This window comes from Muntiacus reevesi, chromosome 4 (genome assembly GCF_963930625.1).
Source record: "Muntiacus reevesi chromosome 4, mMunRee1.1, whole genome shotgun sequence".
Classification (NCBI taxonomy): domain Eukaryota; kingdom Metazoa; phylum Chordata; class Mammalia; order Artiodactyla; family Cervidae; genus Muntiacus; species Muntiacus reevesi.
In genome coordinates this window covers 170,623,056-170,646,492 of record NC_089252.1, presented here as the reverse complement: position 1 = coordinate 170,646,492, position 23,437 = coordinate 170,623,056, and the positions used below count along the sequence as shown (strand labels likewise).

Here is a 23,437-nt window from a genome sequence, read left to right as displayed (position 1 = left end):
GGTACAGGACAGGAACTAGAGCTTTGAGATGAAACTTGGGAGAACACAAAAAAACAATGGCTGAGGGACGTAAACTCAAGGGGCTAACTGTACTGGCAACAGCTTTACAGCAACCCCTGCTAAACCTGTGATTCCTGAGATATGGGAATGGGTAAGAGAGAAGGAAGTCCAGGTCACTGGACTTAAGGCAAAGAAATTTGAGCTAGAGGTCTGCATAGGTTCTTCACATAAGCAATGAAATTATCCAGGCTGATACCAAAAGCTGTGAGCAATTGATGTCTTCACTTTAGCAGGTACTGTCCTCAGGGTGGGATATTTAGTGGTGACAAACACCCTTCACTGTTCCTGAAGACATTACCAACTATCATCAAGTATGGAAGCCTATCAGAGTAAAATAATTTGGGAGTTAAGAGTAGGCCTTACACAAACCTGTCTTCCCTCTCCCCCCCAGCCTTTATGTTCTCAAGGGTAGTAAAATACTGGGAGAGCGAAGCGGAGCAGCAGCTGATATTCATATACAGGTGAAGTTCATCATCACACACCAAAAGAACTCCTGCTAAACAGAAAAAACACCTGCACAGAACTGAACAGGTAAATAAAACCTAAGCTGTAGCAACTAATCACTTTCCTTTCTTCCTTGAAGGTAACTTTACAGTTCAGGAAGTTGAATATAGCCATCTTTATCACATCTCACAATAGCCAAATGGTAATAAGGAGATGCTATCTCCCTTATTCAAGCTTAAATTCACCAAATGATCCTCTCCCCAGTGACTCTTTAAGGCAAAAGTAGCCACGGTTCAGATTTGCGATGCAAGGCCAAAGAGTCGTCCTTGTTTTGGCCTGTCAACTCACCTTTTGGCATGATATCCTTTTAACTTAAAGAGGGTCAGATACCATTGAGAGGCCTTCGTACAGCTGTAAGGATTACTGAAATCCCACTATGGTATTTGAGCACAAAGCAGGTTTGAAAAAATCTTAAGAAACAGGATGAAATTAGAAATCCATCATGCTATATTTTAATGCTGTAGCCCAGTGGCTGGCATTAAGCCAATAAATCATTAATGACACTCTAACTTCCAAAACATACAAAAATAATTGAGAGAATGAAACTAGAGGGTATTTCTTTGGGAAAATTTAAAGTTTTTCTATGAAGCAGTACATTATCAATCATACTGATACCTCTGGCATGCTCCAGAGAAAGGTGACCAAGTTTAAAATAATTTTCTAGAAGTACAGAAGTTCAAACATACCTAACATGGAAAAAACGAAGGCTTTGAAGAAAAACTGTATTCCCGTAAGAGGACCGATGTAACAAAACAGTTGATTGCCCAGTCTCTTAAGTAGTAAGATTTTCTATTTGTACCATTTCAAGAAAATGGCTTCGAGTATCATTTAGAACAATTATATACTTAACAAGGAAAGAATACGCTATCCATACCTATTACTACAATGGCCATTTCCCAAGTTTCTCTTCACTATTTGTCCTGAAGTTTAGCTTGTGATGTGTGCTCCCTGAGTATACAATTACCTGAAGGATTAATCTTTGTATCCCCTGCCCCCAGCATTTGAACACTGCCTGTAACAAAGGTCCTTAGTGTCTGACATGAGAAAGTATTGAAATATGAAGCATTTCTATGCTATGACAAATACACAGAAGCTGGAAGGAATAAAAAGTGCCAAAATGCGAAAGCTCAAAGGTTTAGAGGAGGACAACACATTTAGTTTTATTTCAATCAAATCACAACACTTTCTTTTCCAACTGTTGCAAAGTGCCATCTACAATGTTCTATTACAGATCCACTTTTAAAAGGTTTTCTGTGACATTACAGCAAGCCTTTGCTTCCCCCAAACAGAGGAATATTCCCAAATTCTTCCTCAAGTAAAAATAAAAACTCCATTCCAGTAAATGGCAATACACGAAATTACAGTAAACCAGACACTTGAAAGGAAAGCCAAGAAGTCTTCCAACAGTTTATTAGAAAGAATGTAGACATTAAAAAAAAAAATCCTCACTGTCATGAACATAAATTGAGGTTTTCAGCCCAGATACAAGCTGAATCAAAAAAAAAAAAAAAAAGGAATAAAAAAATCCAATAGTGTATTAACATTTTTTTCCACTCATTTGCCATACTGACAGTGCAAATACAAATTTGGTCTAAATGTACAGACTCTCAAGCAACAATGTACAGCCTTTCTTCGTCCTCCATGCTAAGAGATGTAAAAGTTTAAGGGTCAAACAATACCAAATGTACAGGCTTCAAAACCATCTAAGTTAGGGCATTCACTAGTTTTAGCTAAGATACATCTGAACACTGACAAGTGATCACTTACATACAATAATGTGAAGTAAATTTTTTGAAAAATAAAACTTTAGTGGAACAATCCTGAAGGATATGCCAGAGGAACAACATGTTACCAGTATCAACCAATTGTTTCAGCCACTTTGAGTCCATGTTCTAAAATCTAAAATTTAGTTACTTTCCCTAAGCCAGAGAGCTTCCTATCATGTCAGTATCTATGTTGTGAGTAAAGGAGACTTGGGTGAGATTTTTATTTATCACAACTGCTGTGTCAATTGCCTAGGACCTCAACAGCATCATGGAAATCTGGGAAATGTTCATGCACAAGGTTATTGCCTTAGCTGACTTAAAACTGCCCCATACAGTGGTACAGGTCAACCCTTAGTGAAGCCTTTAAAAAAACAAACAGGTTGAAAAATGGGTTAAAGGAGGCAAATACAGCATCTGCCTTTAGAGCTATCAACTCAGGAATTCTCTCAATTATGAAATCTTGCAGAGAAGTTATTTTTCTTTCTCAAAATCCAGCGATGACAACATTCCTTACTCCAGATCTGGCATTTCTGAAAAGATTTTTAAAAAGATTAGTATAAATTATGAGGATAATAAGCCAACTACTTTGAATCATTCAAATTTTTGCTTTAGCTATTTGTTAGAGGCCATAAAGAAATAGTCACGTATCTTCCATAATCACGGATCTTCTTGAATTTTAAACAAGTAACTTCTCTTATTTTGAGAGTTTGGTCTTTGATGTGAAATATCTCTGTGTAGATTTATTTTTACAAAGATACTTACTTTCATCATCACTGTCTTGTGAATCCTGCAGAAAGAGAAATAAAAAATTTCAACCAAATTGATCAAATATTCATCTGCTAACTGAACAGTTTGCCCCCTTTTTTTAACAGTTTGTCTTAAAGTTGAAGCACTATCCTTTTGACCAAAGTAGCAGAGACATGTGGTTACATTAATCTCATGAACTTATCACTGGACTGAAAAACAGGTTTATTTAAGAAGAATAGTATGTACAGCTGAGGAAAATATATCTTCCTATAAGATGTGTGCCTTTTGGAAGGAATAGAGCCCATCCTTTGAATTCCTTCCTACTAATCGAAATGAATTTTTCTATAAAATGGTTTCTTTTCTCTCTTGGCATTTAACGCAAGAGAAAAATGGCTCAACATGAAGACCACTGGAATGACAGAAGACAATGAAGTCTAATCCTAACTGTTGAACTATTTAAATAAATATTTTCCAAACTAAATAGAAAAACTTTCTTAAAGATGTTAACAGGATGCCAGGTGGGAAAATGTTGAGAAGAGTGGACCAGTATATCCTTACAGATTCACAACATCCATCTGTTTATGTCTCTCTGACCATCCTGCTGTTAAAAGCTGTTTAACTTTGTCAAAATATTCCCTAAACTGCTAACTGAATAAGGCATATGTCTCTGCACAGTAATTATTCTGGACTATAAACCTGGGGGCCCCTCTAAGAATGATCCACGGGACACCTGTTTCCTAGGAGGTCTCCATCCCTCTAAAATGAGCGCTGCTAAAGAACTGGTTTTCCCTGTAATATTTTTTAGGAAAAAAACCAATCAATGGCAAAAAAAAAAAAGCAGTCTCGATTTAAATAAAACAACCTGTAAATACATTATTTCTTACTATTTTATTAAACATAGAAAACAATTTATAGACTTACATCATCTGCTCCATCTACTTCTGGTAAATCTACATCCTCATCACCACCCATGTTGTTCATCATCTATTCGAAGTGTAAAAATTAGTTTTAAAAATGATGTTAAATCAAGCCCTAATTATTAGGTTGCACACTCCAGAATAAACCTTAGCTCTGCCGTAGATTTCCACCAATTAAAAAAAAAATTCAACTATAGGGAAGTTAGGTATTTTCCTTTCTGGAAAAGGTAGATTTTATGTAATTACATAAAATCCTGAAACTTTGTAGGAAGTTAAGAGTAAGTTCTCACTGAAGAAAAGTGAAGTTTTTAAAATTCATCCAACAAAATACATATATATGATGCAGAAATTAAATACCACAATCCTGAATAGCAGGTACCTCTGGTGATTAATAATGGGATTATTTTTAGTTGTAAAGTTTTGTTATGTTCAACTAAGTGGCGTATGTATTATGGTATTCTCACTGTAGTTTTAAATATTGTTAAGAAATCAATGGTAACTTAAAAGTCCTTTGGGCTGATTAGTTTGTATAAAAGGCCTGAATACTGAATTCAGCTAAACACCAGTAACTAAGTTAAAAACAGAAAATAAACATAATCCTTGAAAGAAAACATATAGGCTGTGTAAAATACTCTTATATACTTAAACTGGGACCAACAGAGTATAAGAACTGCAATATATTATGTAAAGAGGTATAAACAAGCAGACTAAATAATTCATATGGAACTTCAAAAACACATGTTTACCTGAACTTCAGAGTTAGAAGGGGTCTTAAAAAGATACCGAATCAAAAACCTTTCAGGATAAAAATCCTGAGCATCTACTCTCAAATAATACGAGTAACTAGCGAAGAGTTTTCCTACATCTGAAGACACTACATACTAAGTTTCTTTGAGCAGGAAAAATACTCAGAAGGCTCCAAGTGGAATACAAGATGTCAAGATATGATGGCAATAGATGTAGAACTGAATACATTTAAGAGTTTACTTAGGAGATAAAAACAGACAGACAACAAAGACAGCAGTTAATGCCATACTGGATAGAGAGAATCAGAGAACGAGAACAGTGTTAAAAGTTGGCACATGCACGTCTGGGTAAATGGTGGCACCAATTACTACAGGTAAGGAGTAGCACAGTTCAGAATGAGTACCATTTCTCCCTTCTCTCTTTTCAAATCAAGGTGCCAGAGCCATGTGAGGGATGTTAAATAAGCAACTGCATACATGAAATTGGGTACTTACTTTTTAGCTCTTTGTTTTCAAAGAAACAGTAAAAACCAGCTGTGTTGTACTGACCATATAGTTTATTTTTTTCCCTTACACATCAAATTTAGAACTTGACACTAATTTTTAAAAACTCATAAAAGAACGTTAAATGACCACCGTTAAAATCTCACTTGATTTTCTGCAAAAGTCTTGAAAGTAAAGTAATGCAGGTCCTTACATTATCACTAGGCCTTTAAAACCAAATTAAACTAACTAGAAAGAAGTATCCTGAGAGGGAGGTGGAAGAATGCATTTAAAAGAACTTACCTCAGAGAAACGATCAAAATTAGACATGTCTTCATCGGAATCATCTTCCCAGTCTTTCCAATTATTAAAGTCCACACTAAGCCAATTAAGCTATAGATCAATACAAATATCACTCTATGATTAGATTATTGAATTGTGGGGTTCATACTCACTAGCAAAGCATGGAATCAGCAGAAAAAAAGAATAGACTAGGAAAATCAGTCAAGTCAAATGCAATATATATTAGTAAATAGTTTCATGAAGTCTCAGTTGTCAGAAACCTTTTTATTTAAATTAACTGATAGAAATTATTCAAATTCATATAATCAATTAACATTATTTTTTAAATGCCACCATGGTACACTCTGATCTGATATTTGAGTAATTTATACTTTAAGTCTTTACTTTGGCCACCTCATGCGAAGAATTGACTCACTGGAAAAGACCCTGATGCTGGGAGGGACTGGGGGCAGGAGGAGAAGGAGATGGATGAGACAGAGGATGAGATGGCTGGATGGCATCACCACCTCGATGAACTTGAGTTTGAGTAAACTCCCAAGAGTTGGTGATGGACAGGGAGGCCTGGCGTGCTGCGATTCACGGGGTCACAGAGTTGGACACTGAGCAACTGAACTGAACTGAACTTGAATGCAAAACAGCCTGCATCAATTAGTGACTGATCTTATTCTGATCGTCCTCAGTATTAACAATAATAAATCTCAAAGTAGAGAAAAGCATATGGAACACAGAGCCTTAATAGTATTATGTCATGAAATAAACACACTATAATTCTTCATACCAATTTTTAAAAATACCAGTTCCAGGTGTATAACATTGTCACTCGACATCTGTATACAAAGTGATTCCCTTCCAAGTCCACTTATAGTCTGTCACTATAAAGTTGACTCCTTGTACCCCTTTATGTTGGAGAAGGAAATGGCAACCCACTCCAGTATTCTTGCCTGGAGAATCCCAGGGACGGGGGAGCCTGGTGGGCTGCCGTCTATGGGGTCGCAGAGTCAGACACGACTGAAGCAACTTAGCAGCAGCACCCCTTTATCTATCCCTTCAACTCCCCCTCCCCTGCTGGTAATCATCAATCTGTTCTCTGTATGTGTCTTTTAGTTTTGTTTGTTGTATTTTTTAAAATTAGGTTTGTCTTTTTCCTTTTGACTCATTTTATTTACTACCCTCAAGGTCCATCCATGTTGCTGCAAATGGCAAGATTTCATTCCTTCAAAATGCTTAACTACTGATGCACTGAACAGACACACACACACATCAGTTTACTATTCATTCATTAATGGATACTTTGGCTGCGTCCATATTTTGGTTATTTTAAATAATCCTGCAATGAATAGAGATGGCATACATCTTTTCCAACTAGTGTTTTTATGTTCTTCAGATAAACACCCAGAAGTGGAATGCCTAGATCATACGGTAGCTCTACGCTTAATTTTTTGAGAATCTCCATATGATTTTCCATAGTGGCCACACCAGTTTATAATCCCAACAACAGCATTTCTTTCGGCCTTCTTGACATTAGCCATTCTAACAGTTAGAAGATGTTATCTCATTGCAGTTTTAATTTGCATCTCTCTAATAATTAGTGATGACCCTGGGCCAAGGCAATGAAAGCCTGGAATCCTCATCACTAGGTCACCAGGGAACTGCTCTACCTGCTCCTTTGTTGTTTAATTTTTATTTTATATTGGAGTATGGCAGATGTATGCCGCTTTTTAATTGGATTTTTGTTGCAGAGTTGTAGGAGTTCCTCATATACATTAGATATTAACCTTTTATCAGATACATGATTTGTAAATATATTTTCCCATTAAGTAGGTTGTCTTTTCATCTTATTGATGGTTTTCTTTGCTGGGCACAAACTTCTTTGAGTTTGATGTCAATGTATCTTTAATTATTTAAAAATATCTAACTTTCAAAAAAAGGAAAAGAAACCTACCTTTGCCCTTTCTTTTGTTAACCTTGGCCATGACTGGCCAGATTCTCCTTTTCGTAAACAACATAAAATCGATCTGTCCGTTCTTTTATGCTTGGAATCCTAAAACAAAATAAGTGTTATCACACTGTTATAACTCTCTAATATCAATATAGGATACAAAGTTGCTTGTTGTCATTTCTTTCCTCCTTTCTTTCCCTACACCCTAAAACATCCCCTAGGCTACTGAAGATTTCCTAAGCCATCCAGTAGTGAAATGATCATTTTTCCCCTCCCCTGAACAAGGTGAATAGCACAGAAAGTTTCAATTAGTAAACATGGTGTAAGCATAGAACATACTTAGCTACATCTATGCTTAAATAAGACAAGCATCAAGAGTACTGTCCTTACATTAACTACATTGCAATTTTAAAAAGGTTAAAAAAGACAGTACTGTCCTGAGTTCAAACATTGATGACAACAAAAATAACATGCAGAGTAGCAGTTACAAGATGGGAAACAATGCAAACCATAATTATACTTAGCCTCTGAACTGTTAAGAATTAGTATTTATCTCTAAAATGAGTATTTAAATTATGTCCATTTCCTCACAATTTAAATCGGGATTAAAGTTTCAAAGCTACTTACATTTGGATCAATACAGTGAAAAAGATCAATTTCATTTAAATGTTTAAAATTATCACTTCCTCCAAGACAACTGTACAAAAAAAAAAAAAGGGAAAATGAAGTCTCTTCAAAGAGGTAAAAATTAGTAATAACTTAAGAGAAAACACAAAACAAGCAAATGAAAGCTATTCAAGCTGTCTGAAACAAGTTTTTCACCCAACGATGTAAAAATGGTAATTTACCTGAATGTAAGTTTTGATTTTTCAAAATTTACATTAACATCTTTACTGTCTTCAACACAAAATTCAATGAAGACATAGTCCCTCCGATCGTACCACTTTGCAGAAGCAGGTTGCCTGAAATGAGATAAAATTAGACAAAGTTAAGCTGAAATTCACTAAGTGGGTATTTACATAACCTCCAAAATTTAGCATGTAAGTAACATACTTCTCCATCAGAGCATTATTTTGAGGCAGTATATTACAATTTCAAATGTGAACTATTAGTATGTTTTTTCCCTAACAGCTGCATTTCAGGTTAAAATGCAATGATACTGTTTCATCATAGGAAGGGATTTTAAAACATGAGAACCAAAATGCTCAATGTTATCTTCAAGGCCAAGACAGGTTACTTCAATAAATATTTATACACTCACAAAAACTGCAAGAATAATTCACACACACATACACACAGGCACGCACGCACGAAGAACAGGTAGATTAACAGCATTTGCCTCTAAAGCATGAGCCAGAAAGAGAAAAGAAAGGAAATAGAGCCATATCAATCTCAACTGTTCCAATTATTTAAAAAACCTTTTATTTTGCATTTTTAAAAATAAGTATGTGCCACTTTGAAAATCAAAGTTACAGATTTGTGGTTTTTAAATTTTTCTATAAACCCAAAACTTTTAAACAAATTAGTTATATGTTCAAACACTACTCACAAATCAACTCAACATAAAAGAATTGTTTGCTGCCGAAATTCCCAATCCTAAGGTGTAACCGTTTCAAGTTCTAAAAAGTTACAGCCACAGCTCATTAATATTCTTACACAATGGTTAAACTTGTGAATGGTTAAACTAGTCGCCACACACTACTCTGGAAACACTGATACCAGATCTGAAATTAAAAATTACAAATGATGGGACTTCCCTGGTGGTCCACGGGCTGACTCCAAGCTCCCCATGCAGGAGATCAGGTTTGATTCCTGGTCAGGGAACTAGATTCCAGAAGCCACAACTAAGATCCAGCACAGGTAAATAAATATTAAAAAAAAAATAAAATTAAAAAAAAAAATAAACAGCAATTCCAAAGCCTGAATACCAACAAATCAGCAAGAGTAACAGCTATTTCTTTAGGCATCTACTGGCAGACGGGGGTGGGATTTAAAAATATCTCTGAAAAATGTCTATGACTTCCCTGGTGGCTCAAACGGTAAAGCGTCTGCCTACAATGCGGGAGACCTGGGTTCGATCCTTGGGTCAGCAAGATCCCTTGGAGAAGAAAATGGCAACCCACTCCAGTATTCTTGCCTGGAAAATCCCATGGATGGAGAATCCTGGTAGACCACAGTCCACGGAGTCGCACACAGTCAGACACGACTGAGCGACTTCACTACACTTTGAAAAAGAACCAAACTTCTGTGGACCAAAAAAAATAAAAATAACAACTTTTAATGTAACCATGTCAAGGTACATAAAATAAATGATTTAGGGAGTTTATTAATAGGTTCCAATAGGCCACACATTACCTCTAGTTCATTTTCTTGCCCAAACAGCTTTCTCAATATGTGGTAACAGGTTTGGCCTTTTCTATGCAGCTTGTGGGATCTTAGTTTGCCAACCAGAGATCAAATGGGTCTTCAACAATGAAAGCACCAGAAGTCCTAATCCCTGGACTGAAAAAGAATTCCCCCCATGTTTGCCCTTTAACGGAAAATATTTAGTATTTGTTAACTCATTATTGACTAGGAAATTTTTGCAAAAACACCAGTGGCTGGAAATTCATTATATAAGTGAATATTTAAACATCTCTGATCAATAATGTTGGGTAAGAAATGTTGGGCTTCCCAGATGGCTCAGTGGTAATGAACCTGCCTGCCAAGGCAGGAGACGAATGTTCGATCCCAGGGCTAAGAAGATGCCCTGAATAGGGAATTGGCAACCCACTCTAGTATTCTTGCCTGGCAAACCCCATGGACAGAGCCTGGCAGGCTATAGTCCATGGTGGTCCAAAGAGTCAAACATGACTTAGGAACTAAACAATAAAACAAATTAATATCTCTTTGGTCAATAATGTGTTGGAACTTCTCTAGTGATCCAGTGGTTGAGAATCTTCCTTTGAAGGGGACTTGGGTTGAGCTATGGCTGGAAAACTAAGATCCCATATGACTCAGGGAAACTAAACCCACTGACCACAATTACTGAGCCCAGGGCTCTGCAGCGATAAGCCTGCACACAGCAGAGAGGCCGCCACATGCTACAACGAAGACCCAGGGCAGCCAAAATTTAAAGAAATAAAAACAATGTTTTGCCCACTTGAGGCAAAAAAAGTAGCGTGTCTCTCTCCTTGGCCAGTGACAATTTGAAAGAAGGACTGTAAATTGATCCAAATACACTGACTATAAATACTCCAAATTTATATTGATTAAAAAACTACCCACAATTCTAGATCACCAGAAGATGATATAGCTCCAATTCTTTACAAAAAGGCAACTAAGAAGAAAGAACAGGCATCTATCCTCTTTTCCCTTTATGAATCTTTAAATTTTATTCATTTATATTTTATTTTTGGTTGCACTGGAATTCATTGTTGCTCTCAGGCTTTCTCTATTTGCAGGGTGAGTGGGAGCTACTCTCTAGGTGCAGTGCTCAGACTTCTCTCGTTGCAGAAGTGCAAGTTCCAGGGTGTGCAGGCCCCACTTCTGCTCCAGTGGAGCGCAGGCTCAGCAGTTGTGACGCACAAGCTCACCTGTCCTGTGGCATGTGGACTCTTTCCAGATCAGAGAGAGAACCTACATCCTCCGCATTGGCAGGAAGATTCTTTACCACTGGACCACCAGGGCAGTCCCCTTTATAAATCTTTATTCATGATACCTGAATAGGACCATTTCACGAAGGAAGCTTCCTTACAGAATTCTAGCTCTGGTGTGGAATAAAATGTGAGACGCAAAAACAAAAAATAAAACCACCATTTTTCAATCTTTATACTGATTTGGGAATTATTCATCAATAAACAGGACCATGAGTAATGATTAGATGAATAGCAGATAAAGAATGTATGATCTCAGCATCACCAAAAGTGGGACAACCAGACATTTTCCTGCTGATTTGATCAACATGATTCATTCCAATCTAGAACTTAACTGTTCTAGATTAAAAGAGACCTAAGAACTGTCGAACAAGCACAATTTGTAAATCTGGTATGCATCTCGATCCAAAGCATCCTGATTTAAAGTGAATATAAAATAAAGATTCCTGAAACGGTGGAAACCTGTCCTAGATACGGACAGAGTATTAGACAATGTGAAAACTGATAAGTTTTGTTAGGTGTGAAAAGTACTGCTCTACAATAGGAAAAAAAAAAAATCTCTACTCAAGATTAAAGGTGAGAAGTACATGAGGCTTGCTTTAAAATAATTAAGGAAAGAAAAGGAGGAGAGAAAAAGCAACGTGGCAATGACCTGCTAAATGTTCAAACTGCTAAGGGTAGATGGATTATTTTCACACTTTAAAAAAATGATATTAAATGGTTTTGACATAGAATGGTTTGTTTCTTTAGAGCAACAGTCTAATGGCGAAACTGTGTTATTTAAAAAGAAAAATCAATCTTTTCCATTCAATTAAGACACAAAACAACAAAGGCTGCAATAGCTACAGCCCAGAAAATCTGTCTAGGATTTATTGTCCAACTGTCATTTATTCTCAAGTTTTAGAAATTGTTGTTTTCGTAAACAAGAATTGCCCGTTGCCAAAGGTATCCAGATTGCAGATGCTCCTTATTTAAAGGAACATGTCTGGGATGTTCTTCAATATAAAATCCACTGGGGAAAAGGGAGGGGGGTAGATAAAATAAGAATAACCTGTACTGAGAAAGGTTGAGACTGAATAATGGGTTTCTGAAGAATTCATTGAAATATTCTACCTTTCCTGTTTGGGGGGGGGGGGTGTGCAGGTAGTAACGCTAAAAACAATTACACAGATTTTTAAAAAAATCAATTTTTATTGGCCCAAGGTGACTTATTACAATGTTGAATAAACCTGATTAATGAGAAGATTCTTCTCCCATCATGTTTACCAATGGCTATTTCAATACTGGTAAACACACTTTTCCAGCCAATTTCACAACATAATCTGAAATAGTTAACAGTAGTATCATTTACCATGTTAAAGTAGAGTATTTACCTTTTTAAAGTGGAGTTACGCATTAAGAACCTATAGTAATGGAGGAGAAGCACCACTGGTGACCTGGCGGCTCTATCAAAAACCAAGTACATAAACTCCTCAGTTTCTGTTCATACCAAGGACAGTGGAATCAGGGAGACTCTTTCTTCTTTCCTTGAATTCACATTCTGTAATCTAGATTTACATCATTGTTACGGCCTGAATTGTGTCCCAAATACCTATACTTAAGTCCTAAACCCCCAAATTCCTATGTTAAGTCCTAAACCTCATGTGACTTTATTTGGAGACAGGGTCTTTAACGTAAAATGAGGTCTTAGAGTGGGCCATAATGCAGTATGACTAATGTCTTTCTAAGAGATCAGAATAGTTACAAAGAAGCAACCTAAATGTCCATAGAGGAACTGATAAAGACAATGTGATAGGTATATACAATGAAATATTACTCTCAGCTGTAGAAAGGAATGAAATAACACCATTTGTAGAGACATGAATGAACCTAGAGTTTGTCATACAGAGGAAAGTCACAAGAGAAAAATAAGTATAATATCGCTTATATATGAAGAAAAATGGTACAGAAAAACTTACTTGCAACACAGAGAGAGTCAGATGTAGAGAACAAATTTATGGTTACCAAGCAGGGAAGGGAGTAGTGGGAAGAACTGAGAGATTAGGACTGACATATACACACTACTGTATATAAAACTGACAACTAATGAGAACCTGTCGTGTAGCACAGGGGCTGTGGTGACCTAAACGGAAAGGAAACCTGAAAGAAAGAGGGTAGATGCATACATAACTGATTCACTGTGCTGAACAGCAGACACTGTAAAGCAATTATACTTCAATAAAATTAATTTTAACAATAAATTAATTTCTAACAAAAGATTAGGACCATTACAGAGGGAAGACCCTGTGAAGATAGATGAAGGCCATTTGCAAGCCAAGTAGAGAGGCTTCAAAAGAAACCAACCTTTCTGACACCTTGATCTTGGACTAACCACCCTCCAGAATTGTAAGGAAAAAATTTTTACTGTTTAAATCACCCTTCCTCTAGTACTTTGCTATGGCAGCCCTAGCAAACTAATATGATCATTTACCAGACAATAAAAGCAAAATCAAATGATCCAAATCGGAGGTTGGCCCAGGAGCCATTTGGGATATATATACACATACGCATACATATATGAATAAATCACTGTTTTTGGTCGTCCTGGTCTCCACTGCTCTGTGCAGGCTTTCTCTGGCTGTGCTGAGCGAGGCTGCTCTCTGCTGCAGAGCGTGGGCTCAGCAGTAGTGGTGCACAGGCTCCGATGCTCCACAGCACGTGGAATCTTCCTGGACCAGGGAATGAGCTGGCAGGCAGATTCTTATCCACTGCGCCACCAGGGAAGTCCTAACTTCTGTAATGTTTAAGAGTTGCAAAAATAAGAATGTGAGACAGGGAAGGTCATGGCCTGTAAATCCTAATATTTACCAAGTGACCCTGATCTAAACCATCAGAAAATACAAGAGAGGAAATCCTACCCTTAACCTAAACAGTAACGGGCACACATATTCACTCACTTGAAAGGCAAACCAAGTGTTTATTATGAAATTCCTTTTTGTCTTCTGTGAGGATCATATCACATCACTCGTTTTTCGTATTAACCCAGAGAAAGGTTGATTTTAAATTCTAGCATCTAAATTATGTTGGATTTATCTCTAGCCTTACACAAACCCTGGCAAAATCCCACACTACCATTCAAACCTGTTAATCAATTTTTTAATACTAACATAGATGCAAAACCTTTCTCATCTCTCTATACAATATGTGAATGAGCCACTAATTATACCACCACTCAAAATCCCTTAAGTGGGACATTCCAAGTCCTTCTGACAAGTATTTTCAAGTTCAACATTTAGGGCTATGTCATTCGAACAATTAAAATTTGCATCACCTAAAATTCTCCTCTGTAGTTTTGACTAGAATTTCTTAGTTTGTCTTAGAATGACAGAGTGGAAACCAGATTTGTTCCCAAATACCGCTTTTAACATACTAGAATCTGGTGCATCTTAACCATGGTTTGTGGGAAAACAAGCACATCTCTCCTTATTTTAAATTGGAAAATGAGTCTTTACAATGTTGTGTTGGTTTATATCTTACAACATGAATCAGCTCTAAGTATACATATGTTGCTTAGCTGCTCAATGGTGTCTGACTTTTTAGCAACCCCACGGACTGTAGCCCACCAGGCTCCTCTGTTCATGATTTTCCAGTCAAGACTATCGGAGTGGGTTGCCATTTCCTACTTCAGAAAATCTTCCAAACCTAGAGATCAAATTCACATCTCCTGCATTGCAGGCAAATTCTTTACCATTGAGCTCTCAGGGAAGGGCACATCTCCCTTTAAAAAAATGGACGCACCACTGACTTCTCCTAGTGGTCCAGTGGTTAAGACGTCATTTCCCCAACGCAGGGGTCACGGGTTCGATCCTTGGGCAGGATCCTGCATGCGGAACAGCTTGGCCAAAAAACAAAACAAAAAATGTTCTACTTTTGTAAAAGTACTTAAGGGGCTGAAAAATGTGATATGAGCACATGCTAAATAACAATAATGTTTGTGATAAAACAAATATTGTTAGATGTGTTAAGTTTTGGGACTTCCCTGGTGGTCCATGCTCCCAATGCAGGGGACCCAGGTTGAAACCCCGGTCAGGGAACTAGATACCACACACCTCAACTAAAGATCCCACATGCCACAACTAAAAGATCCTGAATGCCACAACTGAAGATCCCGCATGCCACAGTGAAAACTGGAGACACGATGTGCCACAACTGAGACCTGGCACAGCCCGAGTACTAAGTCCATTTTGAAAAGATAAATCTGGGCTTCCCTTGGGGCTCAGTGGTAAAAAATCTGCCTGCCAATGCAAGAGACACCGGTTCGATTCCTGGGCCGGGAAGCCCCCGCGTGCCGCGGAGCAGCTAAGCCTGCGCTCTGAGGTGTGAGTGGCACAGCTCCTGAGCCCATGCGCCGCTACTAGAGCCCGCGCTCCCCAACACGTGCAGCCATGGCAAGGGAAACCCCGGACACCACCGCTAGGCAGCGGCCCTCCCTGCTGGCTGCAGCTAGACAAAACCCACGTGGCAACAAAGACCCAGCACGGCCAAAAATAAATAAAAAATTTAAAAAGGTATTGGATTTTATCTTCAACTGATGGGCACATATAGAAATTAATCAAGGAGGAAAAGTCAAAGCATTACTATTTTACTGAAAGGCCAATTTCTTTGGATGTTAAAAAAAAATGGAGAGGACAAGAAAATGGCAGAATCTTTTAAAAGAGAATCTATGGTAATCATTCAATTAATTAAGAGAAAGATCAGTCTGATCAAATTATAACTAATAAATATTCCCAAAATAAACATTTCCCTAATAAAGGGCTCACAAACAAGTCACATGTAACTTGAGGGTATGTACTCATTTGGTGGTACTTCTTTTCCAGATTTCCCCCAATACAGCAAAGTCTCAGTTAATAGAATCTAAAAGCTCACATTCAAGCTGGATGACATTTAGCCCAAAAGTCTTCTATGAAACATGGGGGTAGATGGTTCAGATCCATTACTAGTTATGGCTTATCTCTCTTAAAGCATAAATATGTGATACACCATAAGATACTCGTGTTGGTTACCACTTTGAAAGGTAACTCATCTGTGTATTTAATTGTAAGATACATCATGACATACAACCTCACATACTTTATTCAGAAGTAATGATAGTTCCCTATGAGTTCATTTTTAATGGAACATGAGGTTTGTTTGAATTAAAAGATCACTTTGAATTCTAAGATACAATAATAGTAATCAGAAAACTAAATTTTCTTACTTAATGTAGTAAATATACTCTGTTTAGAGGATAAACTAAACATTTCTTGTAAATGAAAGCTTCTTAAAGACTAGAAACACTCATTTTTAATATATCTAGAGTATTTTTAAGCATCTAGAAAAATTACAGGGACTTCCCTGTGGTCCAGAGGCTAAGACTCCACGCTCCCAATCAAAGGGGCCCAGGCTCTCTCATCCCTGATCAGGGAACTAGATCCCACATGCTGGAACTAAGACCAGGAACAGACGAACAAATAAACATTAAAAATTAAAAAATTCAAAAAAGGAAAAAACTGAAAAAAAAGTTTAAAAAAGATGTCACAGAAGGTCAGAATAACTGAACTTTAAGTCTGTCAACTGGTCTATCATTTACAAAAAAGAAACTGGTAACCTATTTCAGTTTGTATCAAGTGAGGAATGATATGGAAACATGAATATACTTTTTTTTTTTTGGAAACATAAATATTCTGCTAAAAAAGAAAAAAAATCAGTTCCAGTTAAGTATTATCAAAAGTCCTGCCTATAAACATCTAAAACCAAACTCTCTTTCACATATTCTTTGCTTACAGAAACCCTGATATGCCTCTCATATTTTCAGATCTTCTGTATGTCAGTTGCACTACTATGTAAGATTTTCTGGAAAAGTGATCTGAATATACATACGAGTCCAGTGATTCCCAAACTGAGTGCCAAGATGGATCACAGCTCTATGGGAGAATTTACAGAGCTGCCACAGGAGACTTCAAATTTAAAAGGAATTCAGCGATACTCAGCTTCAGTCAAGATACCAAGTAGGTCAGTTTCAACAGTAGATTGCACTATATCCTTCTTCTCCACTAAGTTTCACCTCTGCAAAGCTGAATTTCTGGAGGCTGTTCTGATTTAAAACTAACAAAATAACACAACAAACAAACCAAAAACAAACAAAAAAAAATCAATGAGGAATTGAGATGGAAGTATCCAATCTGATTTCAAGGTATAACAAGTTATAGAGTGCCCAAAAGGCAGACATCTTTCACTAATAACCATAATTATACAAGAAACTACATTTTTCTCACAATTTATGTATATTAGTTTTCCAAAGAGTTAAGAGGTTGTTAGGACAAAGCATTTAAGTTGTTTGGCTCCAACTACCTAATAAATAGAACTGCTAGGTTATGCCATTTGGCAGCTAGCAGCACCATTAAACAACCAACCCCAATCTCAGAACAGTTAACAAAAAAAAACAAACACTACCAAGACACCAAGGGATAGTGAACCAATCCGGTCTGTGAGCCTCTGTGCTACTTCCTTTCTTTGGTAATCACCATTCTAAAATACAAAGGCGAATGTGTTCTTAAATACACTATTCCCACCCCAACCCAGTGCCTTTCTTCCCAGCAACTCTATGACTCTCTCACATTCCCACTTTTGTGCACACATCCTTTTAACATTGTCAAACCAGGTAAAATTTTTAATTTTTCTTCATACAAAGAAAACTGAAGTAAGGTCACTCTCTCATTGCTTCCATTACAGACTTCAGAGCCTCATATCTCAGGAAATGGCAAGTTTTAATAGAAGCAGTTATATTAGATAATAAAACTGAGCTACAGACATGATTACTTATTGGAAATAAAAGAACCACTTGGAAAATTATTCTCCCTTTTCATAAAGGGGGGGGGGACACTTCGTCAGAGATTCTAGGTTCAAATCCTAGTTGAAGAACTAAACCTTGTAATAATACTAAAAATTTAAAAAACACCTCTGTGACTTACAGCCTTTCAGTACACAAAGATAATTAAGCATACCGAGGTGTAAGGAGCCCTGACAAACACTTTCTGGCAATCAACTATGGGTACATGAGAAGATCAACTATGGCACAGAAAATTCACAACACATTTTATTTGGCTTTGGAATACAACACAGGTGAAGTAGCATCTTCCTGGAAAACCAAAAGTTCAAAGGTGTTCTGGGGAAGTCCGCTTCAATGTAAAATCTATCACTGCCAATCTACACAGCAAATAAAAACACTTTAAAATACACTAGATACAACAATTTTCAATGTAGTGTTTCAGAACTAGATTGATCCTAACAGTTGATATTACAAAGGTATTTTTTCCTGGGAAGCAATTATCACTAACCACCTATGACCCCACAATGACACAGGTTCTAGAAGATCGTTAAACACAATTCAACAGGAAAATTTTAACAATACATACTGGTCTGCACTCAAGTGATCTGTCACTTTGCTTCTACTGCCTTCTAGTGCAAACACAGAAAAAAAAACCCAAAACAAAAAGAAAATCCAGTTGCCAGGTTACAGTGGTTAGGAAATCAACACTGAACAAAAGCCATCATCATCAGTTACTCTTAGCTTATAGAAATTAACCATATGCTGTATGGTCATTATTACCACTTGTTTTGGAGATTGAAAACAGATGGATTTTATTCTGGGAACAATCTTACAAAGCTGAATGATGGCAAAGTAAAGTAGGATGTTAACCAATGGTAACAACAGTCACAGTATGTTTCTGGACAGTGTAATAATTTAAGTAAAAGACATTGGAAAGAATGACTTCAAACAGCTCAAATCTAAACATTTCACTCCCTCTCTTGTTAATAGGTCCAACTTAAATGAAAACTAGCTACAACAGATTAAAAAAGAAAAAGTAAAGTAGCACCCCCTGCAGGGGATTTGTGTGGGTCTCAAACAGAGGAGAGGTCCTCAATTCCCAGCTTTCTCCAGGGTAGGAGGATGACTTACCTGGTGGTTCAGACGGTAAAGCGTCTGCCTATAATGCGGGAGACCTGGGCTCGATCTCTGGGTCGGGAAGATCCCTTGGAGAAGGAAATGGCGACCCACCCCAGTTCTCTTGCCTGGAAAATCCCATGGAGAATCCTGATAGGCTACAGTCGGACACGACTGAGAGACTTCACTTCTATGCAAACTACTAGACAAAAGTTTAAAAACTTGAAAGAAATTTACCTAGGAAATGACGACTGAAGAGCTAAGAAGTAATAAAAAGCAGACCCTAAACCCTTGAGATGTCTGGCAAAAATGTCTTTCTCCACAACTAAAACAATGTTTACAGCAGACATCAACAAAATGAACCCTTATCAGCCAGATTCTCCCTAGGACTCTTAACAGAAAGTCTTTTCCAACTCAAGTAACTGACTCAATGCTCATCTTGTAAATTCATTCAGTCATTAATAAGATCTCCTAAAGAATTTGCAAGAGGTTATATATGGAGTTATCTTAAAAAGAATGAGATTTACCTGGACTCTTCAAAACACTCATTTTGTAAGTAGCATTCTTAACTATAGACAGACTGCTTTTAGAAAGTGATTGTTACACTTTTCCCCGAGTTCTTAATCTATTTACAATACTTAATATCTCTTACCTATTTTAACTATTTCATATGACCTCCCAGAGTGTCTCTATTTCAAACCATATTCAACGTACTATTTCTTCGTGAAAAGATTTGCTTGGCTACATTAACCTATTAAAAGTTGGTAATGCCTTACGTGAGGATTCATGTTCTCACAGTTTTAAAACTTAACAATCCTCGTACATTATCTGCAATACGGATTTCTTAGGGTAAAATACAAACTACGTAGATTAAAATCTATTATATACTTTTGGGGGTGTAGGAATTCTTCCAAATTCTAACATATTACAATAATACATGCCTTCTTCTTAAGGCTTATTTTCCATCGTTAACTGGCTCTGGTGTTTTTTTCCATATCCATTTAGATGTCTAACTAAACATACTCACCGCAATATTATTTTATTAAGTAAACCCTTCAAAGTACATTATTTTTTCCAGGAATAAAAATTGTTCCCCTCAATTGCTCTCCATATGCAATTTTTAGGAAGCATTTAGTGCCAAAAAACTCTCACATCTGAAAAGGTAAAGCTTTCCCTGAGAAAAATTTAAAGGCTTAAAGTGGCGGTGCCAAGAATTCTAATTTGGTTAAAATCATCAAGGTTTCCCTGTTACATAAAACTTCTAAAGTATCTAGTCACCTCAGGTAAACAAATTTGAGCCATGGTAATAACATACCTGTTTCATCCTTAAATTAAGCTAGGATAACGAAAGCTCGCCTAAAGTTTAATACAGAACACAGAAAATGTCCACAAGTATCTCTCGGCTCCAACACGTGCAGAACTCCCCGCTCAATGGTAATTCCTCGCTGCCAGGGACACGATTAGGTTTTGGCAACCTTCACTCCCTTAGCGAGACTGGAGTCAGAAGGAAGTCTGGAAAGACCACACTCAAGCAATCACGACACCCGAGAGGGAAGTTAAGTTGCGAAGAAGGTATGGCATCCCTCCAGTCGCCTAGAAGTACCTGTCGCTCGCGGGGGAGGGCCGCGTGGTGCTCTACGAGCCCCAGCAGCCTCGTGGTGGCACCCACCGCAGGTGCACTTGGCCCCGGGCCTAGTCCCAGCATCACAGAGCCACAGGGCAAACTGCCCCTGGAGCAGAGCAGAGGCCCACGAGGGTCCACGCCTCCAGGGCGCCCGCGTGGTCAAAAGCTCACGGGAGATTAAGGCCTACAGCTAAGTTACCGAGAGTTACGAGCGGCCCGCCCAGCCGATGAGGGGTAAGTGGGATTTCCGGCACGAGGAAGCCAAAGGCCAGTTTAGAGGTGGGGGAAGCGGACATCGGAGGAAAAATGTCCTCCACCCGCCAACGGTAACCGGAACTAGGATAATGAACCTCCCACCCCCAGGCAAGAACGATTTCCACCGAGGACGAAAGCCGAGGGGGCCGAAAGCGGGGGAGGGGAAGGGACGGCTTCCCGGCAGCCCCCCGCGCGGCCTCGGCCTCCCTCCCGGACGACCTTCTCTCGGCGGGGTATCGCACTCACATCGCGAACGGGGCAGGGGGACGGGCGAGCGGGTGGGCGGGCCTCTCCGGCGGCAGCTCCTGGGCAGGCGAGTCCTCTCCGGTGGCGACTCCGGCGTCTTCTCCCCAGTCGCGGCCTCTTCTCGCTTTCCTCAAGCGACGGCGGCGGCGGCGGGCTCGACCTGGCTCCCCAGAATGCACCGCGCGGGGAGAGCGACTCCTCCGGTCGGAGAGAAGAGGAAAGTGTAGGAAAACGGGCGCGAGGACGGAGAATGAACGTGCGTGCGTGCGAGCGAGGGGTGGCGAGGCCGGGCGGCGGCTGGTGACGCAGCAAAATGCCCGGGCCTAGCCGCCGCGCGTGCGCACTCTTTGTTTTCGGGCTCCTGCGCGGCTTTCTAGAGATATCTACGGAAAGGGCGGGGCCTCCCAGCTCCCTCGCGATCCTTCCCGGCGCTGGCTCCGCCCTACGTCCGCCGCCTCTGGCAGGACCGGTTCCCGCCGGTCCTCCCGCGCTACCCCCTGGCGGGGGAAAGCCGTTGGCCGTCTAACCGCCGCGCCGCGCGCCTCGGACTGTCTCCCAGAAAACGGCCGCGTTGACCGCGGGAGAAAGGCTGAGGCGGAGGGTGCGGAGTCCAGGGTCTCGGAAAGTGAACTGGCGGTTCGGTTCCCCTTAAAGAGAGCAAACCAGTCCGCTGACGAAACTGCACCGCAGAAGCCTCTGCTGTTGATATTTGCGGAGACGGGCTAAGTTCTGAATTAAGGGCCTGGGTCCACCCCGCCATTTTTCTGAGGGTTGAAGATCCTGTTAAGAGGCAGCGAAAATTTGAGGTCTTTTGAGGGGGAAGTTTTTACCCTTTGGGCCCGGCATTTGCACCTACTCTGAGAAATTAGTGCTGTAGGTGAGACCGGAAGGTTATTAGTCGTTTAAGTTTGTAGGAATGGAGAGATTAGGATACTCCTGTCTCCAGGCACATCAGTTGGGGGATAGGCCCCCTCCATCTTGTTTCAACAGTTATTTGTGGAGCTGCCGGTTTGTGTAAGGCACTGGTTTAGGATCTTGAGGGTTGGTGATCAATTAAAACAGTTCCTTGTCTATTCTAGAAGGTCACTTAACCCTGGAGCAAGGAGAGACACACACCAGTGCACCGCTCATTAGCGGATACAGTTTAAGGAAAGTGCAATCGACTTGAGAAGTGTTTGGGGGCTTGCATGTTGAGCATTGAGGACTTAGTGTTTATTCTGTGCAAGGCAGATGTAGGGATCTACAGAGATTGACCCGATACTCAAATCTCAGTAAAAGGGGAGGTTAAAGGCCAGCTCTCATATACTATGATTCTACGGAGCCTAGTACTTGTTGTGGAAAACGGAGGACACACACAAGTCAAGATATTTGAGTCCTATAATGTAGGTACAAAATACAATGGGTACATCAAAGGAGAGGACGAATTTGGAAGGGTTAGAGGCCTTATGGGGGAAAAAAAGATCTAAAACATGGAAATGAGTGGAGACATGAATAACCTTTCAGTTCATTCTGGGACATGGTTTAATGTCTGCCCAAGGATGAGTCTCTAAGAGAAGGTACCTGTGTTTAACTTTGCTACTTGTTATATAATTAGAGCTCAAACGTTGTGAAGTTACTTGAGTTGCAAATTTCTGACTGATAGAAAAGGTAACCCCAAAGTTTAGGGTTTTATTGCTTGTGGGACGCTATCCAGTTTTGTTTCACATGCAACCTTATTTGAATTCTTTTATGCCCATAAATAACTAGTCCCACAAATCCTTTTGGAACCCGCTTTACCGTCTTACTGGGTCCCTCAATGATTTGAATACATACTTAAGTGTAAATGTTAGTTGCTCAGTCATGCCCAACTTTATGGACCCCATGGGCTGTAACCCCACCAGGCTTCTCCCTGTCCATGGAATTCTCCATGCAAGAATACTGGAGTGGGTTGCTGTTTCCTTCTTCAGAGAGCATCTTTCCGAACCAGGGATCTAACCTGGGCCTCCTGCTTTGCAGGCAGAGTCTTTACCATCTGAGCCACCAAGGAAGCTTAAGTTAATGCTTGGCTCGTGTTGATTTTATATTTGTGGGAGAATCATGTTTTGAAAGTTTTTGAAAATTTTACCTTGAATGAGTGGGAGTAGTAGTACATTCCAGGCAGGGAGGGATCTTGATAGGTTAAGCGATAGGAACAGAAGTGGATCTCGGTGGGACTGGCAAACTTTCTGTAAAGCGTCAGATAAGACCACAAGGTCTGTACTGGAACTTTT

General features: G+C 39.1%; 1 protein-coding gene and 1 pseudogene across 3 annotated transcripts; one reads left to right on the top strand and one right to left on the bottom strand.

Annotated features, from left to right (window-relative positions):
* Positions 1 to 1,698: 1,698 nt before the first annotated feature.
* On the bottom strand, positions 1,699 to 21,506 carry PTGES3 (prostaglandin E synthase 3). Of its 3 annotated transcripts, none has more exons than XM_065934871.1 (8): positions 21,189 to 21,506; positions 8,314 to 8,427; positions 8,093 to 8,162; positions 7,469 to 7,567; positions 5,527 to 5,616; positions 3,999 to 4,061; positions 3,093 to 3,117; positions 1,699 to 2,860 (listed from the first exon to the last, which is right to left on the bottom strand). In XM_065934871.1, coding segments are annotated over exons 1-8 (483 nt in total). In that variant the 5' UTR covers positions 21,191 to 21,506; the 3' UTR covers positions 1,699 to 2,840. The 3 variants fall into 3 exon arrangements, with proteins under 3 accessions (XP_065790943.1, XP_065790941.1, XP_065790942.1); XM_065934869.1 differs by lacking the exon at positions 21,189 to 21,506 and adding an exon at positions 9,603 to 9,631; XM_065934870.1 differs by lacking the exons at positions 3,999 to 4,061; positions 21,189 to 21,506 and adding an exon at positions 9,603 to 9,690.
* Positions 21,439 to 23,437, top strand: part of LOC136167587 (cytohesin-2-like) — a 22,866-nt pseudogene continuing 20,867 nt past the window's right edge.